At 37.6% G+C, this 9,608-nt stretch overlaps 1 protein-coding gene across 1 annotated transcript; it reads left to right on the top strand.

Annotated features, from left to right (window-relative positions):
- Positions 1 to 4,448: 4,448 nt before the first annotated feature.
- zpax4 (zona pellucida protein AX 4) lies at positions 4,449 to 9,606 on the top strand. The gene is made up of 19 exons (NM_001204179.1): positions 4,449 to 4,573; positions 4,648 to 4,742; positions 4,829 to 4,918; positions 5,015 to 5,142; positions 5,591 to 5,731; positions 5,800 to 5,874; positions 5,947 to 6,117; positions 6,203 to 6,299; positions 6,386 to 6,609; positions 6,680 to 6,833; positions 6,904 to 7,112; positions 7,248 to 7,365; positions 7,444 to 7,649; positions 7,759 to 7,876; positions 7,981 to 8,150; positions 8,233 to 8,330; positions 9,031 to 9,137; positions 9,206 to 9,473; positions 9,555 to 9,606. The coding sequence occupies exons 1-19, from the start codon at positions 4,551 to 4,553 to the stop codon at positions 9,562 to 9,564; spliced, it is 2,502 nt and encodes an 833-aa protein (NP_001191108.1). The 5' UTR covers positions 4,449 to 4,550; the 3' UTR covers positions 9,565 to 9,606.
- Positions 9,607 to 9,608: the final 2 nt, after the last annotated feature.

Genomic DNA, 9,608 nt, shown 5'->3' with positions numbered 1-9,608 from the left:
TTTACCCAATTCTCCTATAGCACCTAGAGAAAACCCATACAAATACGAGGAGAACTAACTCCACACACAAATGCCAAACTTGCTGTGAGGCAACAGTGCTAACCACTGAGCCACTGTGCTACCACATTACATCATTTATTTCATAAAATAAATCTAACATAGTCGATGAGTCATTATAGGCCTACTTAAAATATATAATCAGTGTTGAGGAAGGTTACTTTTGAAAGTATTACAATATTGAGTTACTCTCCAAAAAAGTTGCTAGTTGCATTACTTATTTACTTTTTATAGCTAGTAATGCATTACGTTACTTTTGAGTTATTTTTGCGTTACTTTTTCTGACCTGACTTTTTTCTTCTTCTTTTTTAATTAGAGCAGTTAACAACACACTGTATAATGTTCGTTTACCTCTAAATAAAACATTAAAAATCATTGTAGGATAATGTTATTTTCGAAGAACTTCCTGACCGCAGAGCTTTACATGCCATATTTACAGTTTGCTACTTTTGAACTTTTCGTATTATTAAAAAGTCCCTGTCCATTCAGATAATCCTCTTTTCCCTTTTTTTAATTTGTCAAAATAAAATAATATATCCATAATATTTTCATTGCAGAAATATAAGGCTCTGCCATCTTCATTTCAGTTTGTTCCTGCATTCTCTCATTGTGTGCAGGCTTTAATGTGGCTACATTATTTTAATTTAGCAATTTTTTAAAGTGAATTAATTAAACTAATAAGTAAAACATAAAAATTTTTAATAACTCAACCATTATTGCTTATTTTTTTAAAGTAATGTGTCAATTCAATCGTTATTTCAAAAAGCAATATTATTACATAACTTGCGTTACTTGCAATGCATTACCCCGACACTGTACTGTATAATATTTTTAAACCTGTACGGAGATCTGACAGTATATGGTCATATATATAGGCATGTATAATTCATTATGGAAGCACAGTCTGGTTTGGACATCTATCTGATCAATTAAAAAAAAGGTTGGTTCATATTTAAAAAACATCCATGAAAATCATAGAAATAAAACAATACGAGCCCATAAAGGCTTTATATGAACAGGCGATCATGAGAAGAGCAATAAATATTAGTGCTGATTCCAAGCATCCTCTTTTCAGTGAATATCAGCTGTTACCATCAGGAAAAAGACTGAGAATGCCAATGTGTAAAACCAATAGATCAAAGCTTTCCTTTGTTCCTACCTCAATAAAACTGTTGAACTCTACCAAGAACAATGCACCTGCAGTACATTAGCACCTGACTGTGTTCTGTGCTTTTCATATTTATATTTTTTATATGGTCTTATTTTGTAAACAATGTATGTTCTTAATTGTTTTGATTGTTTTGTTTATTTTATTGTCAGCTTAGAGCAACGTTGTAGCACTTTTTTGCCATGCAAGACTAATTTCCTCTCTGGGACAAATAAAGTTTGTCCTATCCTAATTACAGGTAATGTTTCAACATATGTAATTCCAATAGTACATATAATCTATATATAGGCATATTGTAAATCCAAACATGAACTTGTGTGCATATAATTTGCATGTGTTGCCATATATCAGACTTCTATCCTATAATCACAGTTTTATCATACACTTTTTTTTTGTCGCTACCATACAATGTTTTGTACATAATAGTGCAACAGTGCATTAACCAAAAGTTATATTATAAATGATTCCTTCTTTCAGTTTCCTTCAGCTTAGTCCCTTTATTCATCAGGGTTCGGCACAGCAGTATGAACCGCCAACTTATGCAGCATATGTTTTTACACAGCAGATGCCCTTCCAGCTGCTACCCAGTACTGAGAAACATCCATACACACTCATTCACAGACAGACATACACTACAGCCAATTTAGTTTATCCAGTTCACCTATAGCGCATGTCTTTGGTGGAAACTGGAACACCCAGAGGAAACCCATGCAAACCCACAAACTCCACACAGAAATGCCAACTGAACCAGCTGGGACTCGAACCAGCAACCATCTTTCTGTAAGGCGACAGTACTAACCACTGAGCCACTGTGTCGCCCCATGCATGAAACATGAAACTTCGAATTGTTTAAGTTTGAGGCAAATTAAGTAAATGGTTTTCTTACGAAAATTAGCCATCGTTGTTTCAGCCTAGTGAAAGTATCTTTGTTTTTAATGTATGGATTACCATTTGTATAATGACAGTTTTGCTTTAAATATCATATTTACACCAGACCTATGCTTAATTTACCTTCAGAAAAAAATCAAACCTGCTCTAAAACCATCAAAGCATAATTTGACTTGTGCTCAGTACATTTGCACATCTCACATTGGCTAACTGTTTCATCTGTTTATCATATAAGGTCAATCATTTCCCCCAACATTATTAGTCAATACACATATTGGTCCAAAGCAGTGCTGATTTCTGTGTTGACTAGAATTCAACAGTAGGCAGACAAATGACTCACGGCACATATCAAGCAAAGTGATGTCATGTCACCCTGTTGCCCACAACAGGAAGTCAACACAATAGCAGCCTCGCAGTAGAGATTGAGTGGAAAGTGTATTGTCTACTAGTGGAGCTACAAATAAATATGCTGTGCGAGACAGAGCACAACATGTACTTTCTGTTTCAATCAAGAATCTTATTAATTGTTCTGATGAAAGACTGAGCACTCAATGTAATGATATCACTGTTTCGATTTTAATCACTTCTCTGAATATTGTAAGGCTGTGTGATGACTCTTATTATATTTGGTGGTAGTTTATTCCTCTTTTTCTTAAAAGGGGATTTTAGTCCTGAATGCTACTTCTGGTTTTGAATAAAATGTTTGTGGAGACCAAAATGACTTAATTTTCTCACAGTCTTGCATCTGTTTTTTTCTCCTTCATTGGTATGTTATTTGATGATCACATTTTGAAATGATTTCACTTCCTCTCTGACAGATGACAGATAGTTTCCCCCCACCACTTCACAAAATAGCTGTTGTGCTGTTGAGACAAGACAATTTGTATTTCCTGCATCATGCTTTGCAGAAAGAGCTTAATAACCACCCACTGTTTATTTTTCAATGCATTTAATTCACACTGGACCTTCAGTGTGAGAATGTTCATAAAGAGAAGCACAGTTGCTGTTATCCATTGATTCTGCAGATGTCAGAGTAATCCCATTCAGTATAACTTTTCAATCGCCTCCTAAAATATATACATTCATTGGTTTTTACACAGAACGTTCTTTATGTTTTCACTCTGATTCAGAAAAGCTAGAGACTGTGAAAAATGATATGATCAATTAGTTTTTATTTGCGTTTGCTCCCACCGTGTGGCCAAAAATAATAATTGCTCTGATTCAAAACATAAAATAAATTCATTTTTGAGGTGCTGGAAAAAGTACTTTCGAATGAAAATAAAAGTTCAATATAGTGATACAAAATTAAAACAAAGCACAGATTAATCTAAACATATCATAAACAGATAAGTTGGACACCTGAAATGTTTCAACACGTTGATTTTACAATAAATTACATGCATTTTCTCTACATGATTTAGACCACAGGTGTCAAACTCAGTTCCAAAAGGGCCGCAGCTCTGCACAGTTTAGTTCCAACCCTAATTAAACACACCTGATCAAACTAATTGAGTCCTTCAGGCTTGTTTGAAGCCTACAGGTAAGTGTGTTGGAGCAGGGTTGGAACTAAACTGTGCAGGGCTTCGGCCCTCCAGTAATTGAGTTTGACACCCCTGGTTTAGACTATTTATTGCTCAAACAGCGCTAAGATTTAATAAATATATATCTCCCATCTATATATTTTTCATATAAACGTTGCTATAATTGCTTGTTTAGTTCACATACGTTCCAACTTTTAACTTTCCTGTGCATTTACCATCAACAGTGTATTTGCCAACAAATGTCAGCTATCAAATATCAGGCTCGCGGAGGTAAACTGCTCTTCTCTTCTCAAATTGTTCATGACAACAGCAATAGCTACCATATGTGCAGACATTTGATTGAAGTCATTAGTCAAACAACTTTCTTCTCTCTCCTATGGTTTTCCCTTGAACTTGCAACATGTGGGAGAACCTAAAGCTCTGGATTCTTTGTCCGTTTTACAAATTACATGATGTCTAGCATTTTTTCAAACAAAGAATCGCAATACGATTCAGTGTGGTGGATGTCTTTTGTTTCAGCAATTCTTACAGCAGTGACTAAAGCGAATATTACATAAGTTAAACGCTGCAACTGTTCATCTTAAAACTAATTTGTCTAAGTATTGTGGAAAACACTTTTCAACTGAAATACAATTTGCATAAATTATTTCTTAAAAAATAGTTGCAGCCAATTAAGCCTTACATTTGCCCTAACAAGCACAGCTGCTGCTGAAGTAGCCAATCAAACACGCCTACTGCCTAACAAGTCAATTACCCTGACACGTTTAAAACCCAGTCAGCAGGCAGTAGATTTGTACTCTAAGCCGTTTTGCTTAGGATATTGCGGTTTAGTGCTAATGTAGTTTTGGTTCTAATATAAGTTACCATACTACAGACACTTCTGGTAATCAGTGGCCATGGCGTTAGAGTTTGTTACAGGGTAATTTATTTTACTTGGAGTATGTTTGTAATTATAATAGGAATCAAAATATAACTTTGTTTCTGTCTTTGTAGAGGGTTACTTCTCCTGTGTGCAGTAGCTTTTGCTCTTCCTGACTTCAAAGGTTCACTTCAAGGTTCATTTCAACAGTCTCTTGTGCAGCCACAAGGTAAGAGCTTACCAGAAAGCATTATCACCAAGTTTAATGTCTGTGTTTGTCTCATTTTTTTATTTTATTTTTTCTCCCCTCCCTAGTTCCCATTCAGGTGGAGTGCAAGGCCCACTATTTGTTAGTCTCCGTAGACATGCCACCATCTGGTCTGAAGCCTCGTTTTGAGGCCGTTGGTGTGTTTTGCTGCTTTTGTTATATTTTAGTGGTTTTTGAGTTCTAAAGCTTGTAAGATGTCCTCACCCTATTTAACCAAATTTCTATTGTCTCAGATGCTGCAGGTGCATATTCTATTACGGAGCGCTATGCGGCTCAGTGTGGTTATACTTACTCTGTCCAGCCTCTTCAAGGTCGTGTTTTTCTCAGAGCCTCTTATTTCTCCTGTCATGTGGACAATCAGGTATAGAACATGGACTTACTTACTGGTGGACCACTTTCAGGATGGTCGTCATCTAGTTCCTGCTACTGGCTGGGATTCGTATATAATTCCGCAAAGATTCCTTGACTAAAGACTTATTCCATTACTTTTTTTTTTTTTTTTTTTTTTTTTTGGCTCACGTTTCTTGTTTTGGAAGAGCATTTCATGATCCTTTATAAATCCCAACTAAATGTACTGCTTTCTTGAGCACATTACATCAAGTGTTGGGTTTTGTCATTTAATGTCTTAAATTTGGAAAGCTATTTCAGCACCGATGCATTCTTTAGAGATTCTCTTTAATGACAGTTTAAGTGCCTTTCAGATTTGAAAGAATCAAACTTATCCTGGATTACAAATGTTATCTATGATACCTGAAGCATGAAGTGTAATCTTGAGCAAGTAACTTTATTTATTTTTTAATTCCTTCAAGATTGACAAGGTCTTCAACTTCATGTTTCGTGTGGTTCTTGCGGATCAAAATGGGCTGGAATCCTTTTTCAATGTCTCTCAGACTTGCACTATTCATACTTTCTCTCCAAGAGAAGTTGTTTGTGAGGAGAACTACCTGGAGGTATGAGTTGATCTTTATGTAATGCTTATGTCCTACCAATCTTAAACCCTTGCTTCTCAATCATCTAGGTGTCTGTGAAGGCGGAGATGCCTTGCCTTTCAACTAGCATCATGAAGGCAGAGTTCTCTGAAACCCATGCTGTGGTGGGTAGTTTGCTCTTGTCCAAGTCTTTCAATTAAAGAGACTTTGGTTCCAATTGCTTTTCTCTCTTCCAGGCCCACAGTTCAGCAGTAGAGGCCTGGCAGGTTATTCTACAACAAGAGGGACAACGATCCAAAGTTATGTCAACAGAAGAGGCTGCTTCTCTGGGGTACACTGTAATGGGCACATCTGGCAGACTTGTTTTTCGGACTGCCTATGGTCAACCTCATGCAACTGTCAAAATGGTATGGAGATTTGATTTGAACTGATTGGTCTGTTCCTTAACTTTGTTTGCACTAACATTTGACTATTGCATCAAACTTAATTCAGGTCAATGATGTCGCAGTTGAAGTGATCCATGCCACAGTGTTTTTCAGACAGACCTGGATGGTGGTCATGATGGACCTAGTTGCATCGTGCTCAAGGGGTAACGACCACTTGTATTAGTCATTTGCATTACTGAAAGGCACAATGAATTCAGGTGCTTTATTTCAGCATTGCTTGTAATTCCAGATGAAGGTCGTTTTGATGGCTTCAGACTTCAGTGGAGAACTCCTGCAATAATGACTCCACTGGCTGTAGGACTTCCTGTCTTGAGGACAGAGTACATGGCCATAGGTGTTGATGGTGAGATTGTGGATGAACTGCCTGCAAAAGAGCGTGGCTACTCTGTGATGGTGGTTGGGAATACTGTAGAAAGTAGCATCCCCTTTGGCGCTGAGGGAGGGTACAGAAAGGTATGAGTCTGCATCACTTATGATCCAGAAAACTTGTGGATTTTACATTTTTAATCCATCTCTCTTTCAGAGCTTCATAATGGATAATGTGTATTATGAGATCTACACTGTCCAGCTGGCCTACCAACAAACGTATGTGGACCAAAGTGGTATGGTGACTAAGAAAAATGTGGTCCGGCAAATTTCCAGTCCACTAGTTCCTCGTGTTCTCTACACCGTTAACAGTGAGTTGGAATTTTCTTGCATTAAATCCTAATTTGTACTTTATTTTAATTAACTGTACTGCCTTTCCAGAAACCAACATTGTGGAAGAAGTTTTCACCATCTATCTGGGCAATGTACCTACTGATGTGGAACTGGTGGCTATGGAGTTTAATGGACAGGAGATCTCTGTACTGACTGCCATCCAGATGGGCTATTCTGTCACTAGAGTCTCTGAAACAAATTTAACCTTTGCATACATCATTAGGGTGCCGTTTCAGGACCAGTTTGTTGTGAAAAAGGTGAGTGGGTATAGAACTGCAGCTCAAAGAAATTACATTTTTAGTGGGTGCTACAATGGTTATGCGGGCCACATTAATGTAAATCAAATTTAACCAAATTTTTTTTTTTTTCCCCCCCCTTTACGGTGTCTTAAGTTTGTTTCAGAGGGTGTTTTTGAGTACGCGTTGAATGTTAAATGGACTTTGAACATCCTTCCTCAAATGGAGACATATTACCACTATTCCTTTGTGTCTGCTGTGGTTATTAAAGCCTGTAAGAACCTTTAATTCAGGTTTTTCATTCAAATTAAAGTTGTCTGCTTTGCACTGATGGCTTTTCAACTTTCAACAGCCCCTCCAGTCTTTGAGAGCACGTGTGCTGCCAACGGCGTAAGCTTCAGGAAGGAGCATCGTGGCTATGATCATTTGTGGGACTTTGCTGTTGGGCGTCACAGACTGACCCCACAACTGATGTCAGAGCGTGGATATATCGTGACCAATGATAGCAGCGCCTTAATAATGGATATCCCTCTATTTACAGCTGGATACACATATGAGGTCTGTTAAGCACTTGCAGGATTTAAAGAGTGCCCCCCTCTCTCTTCCCCCTCAATTGCCCTTTCAGTGTCTGCCTGTAGATAACCTTATGGACCTTACTTTGTTACAGGATATTACTCTACAACAGTTCTCTGCCAAATTTGAGATTTTCACAAGAAATGCTAAGACGCTGGAAACTGTGCAATCCTCAGCTAGACGCTGTCTCTTCCAAACCACAGAGCTCTTGGGTAATGGTCCTGGTGTACTTGTGAAGTGTCTTTTGTTGAATATTATGGGTCTTAAGCTTGAGTGGTGGTTTGCATGCCATTTTTAAACTGTTACTGTCTTGTAGTGTGCTCTCCTGAGGGTGTTATGACTGTAGTGAGCGACATCACTAAAGCAATACCTAATGCAGACCCTGCCCGAACCACGCTATTAGACCCAAGCTGTGGACCCAAAGAAACTGATGAGAGGAGAGTCTTGTTCTCTTTTGGCCTTAACACTTGTGGCACTAGAGTTGAGGTGGGTTTTATTTATTTATTTTTGTAGTTTGTATATACTATTGAGGTTTCGTAAAATCTAATTGCATGTTTTTGCACTTCAGATTGATCAGCGGTATGTGACTTATGAAAATGAAATAAAGCTTCATGAGGTATATTCCTCTGACGCAAAGCCAGTCATCACTAGAGATGCTGCGTACAGGTATATTTTATTATTATTATAGGAACTTGAGTAAACTTACTATTTTAAGGCTTCTGTGTTCTAAAGCTGTAGGTTTGTAGTGATAGTGGAATGGAGCTTTCTAAAGCGGTGAACTATTCAACTCTTGTATTGAGTCTTTTGCTCTTTACAAATCAGTGCTTGATTAGGACCTCTGCTGTTAAAGTGTGGAAAAGCACTTGCAATGTTCACAACTGACCAACTTAATGTAATCTACCAATCACAATTTAAACCATTTAGTTTACATAAGGCATGTTTTTATAACACCACCAATGACTGACTAGTAAAATAAGTTATTCAAAGCCATTGTATCCCAACTGGTCCTACTCTATTGAGCAGAGCAGGGATTTAATCAGTAATTCTTGCATGGGAGGTGAATGCTATAAGGCTTCTGCTGGCCTTATGCACTAAACGACATTGCAGAGGCTTGGTTTGGTTAAAGCCTTACTAGTTAATTGCATTTTAGTTGAGTTACTGGTGTGTGGGACTAGTGCAGTGCTTTATGAAATGATAATGGGTAATGATTGCTTAATCATACTATACACTTAACCCACGAGGCTGTCTAATCATTTCAAGCAGTCACATGGGTTTAGTTGAAAATGAGGATGTCCCTTATATATGATTCTGGCAAAATCAAGCTCTGATTGTTCATGTGCCACTTATCTCTCTCTACTTCCTCCAGGGTGATTGTGAAGTGCATTTACCCAGTACGTTACCTTGAAACCCTTTCAGTGGACCTGAGGTTCAAAGTTGATGTAGCTGGAATTGGAGTAATTCAGTCTGTTATGGGTAAGTTGAAAATCTTGTGTCTGAACTTAATTTGACTGCAGTAAGTCATTTCGTTTTTTCTCTTTCAGCTCCTCCTAAAATTGTTGAGACTGTGCAAGTTCAGGAAAGTGCTGTGTATCGCCCATCTTTTCAGGCAACTGTTATAGAAAAACCAGTGCAAGTCCAGGAAAGTGCAGTTTTGCGTCCATCTTTTCAAGCAGCCATTGTTCAAAAACCAGTGCGAATCCAGGAAAGCACTGTTTTGCAGCCATCTTTTCAGACATCACTCATACAAAAACCAATTAACTACAAGCGTATGGGCCATTTGCGCTGGTCTGAAAACAAGCATTCTCCTAGGTGACTTGTAACTTTAATTTTCATATTATATTAATTCTAATGACCCATGTAACCTATTCTCTTTCTTTCTCCCCCCCACAGGACAAAATAGAAACTTTTTAAATTTGAACTGAATAAACATCTTAAGACTTGATT

Source organism: Danio rerio, chromosome 7 (assembly GCF_049306965.1).
Source record: "Danio rerio strain Tuebingen ecotype United States chromosome 7, GRCz12tu, whole genome shotgun sequence".
NCBI lineage: Eukaryota > Metazoa > Chordata > Actinopteri > Cypriniformes > Danionidae > Danio > Danio rerio.
Note: the sequence above shows the minus strand (reverse complement) of the source record. Positions and strands in the feature narration are given on the sequence as shown.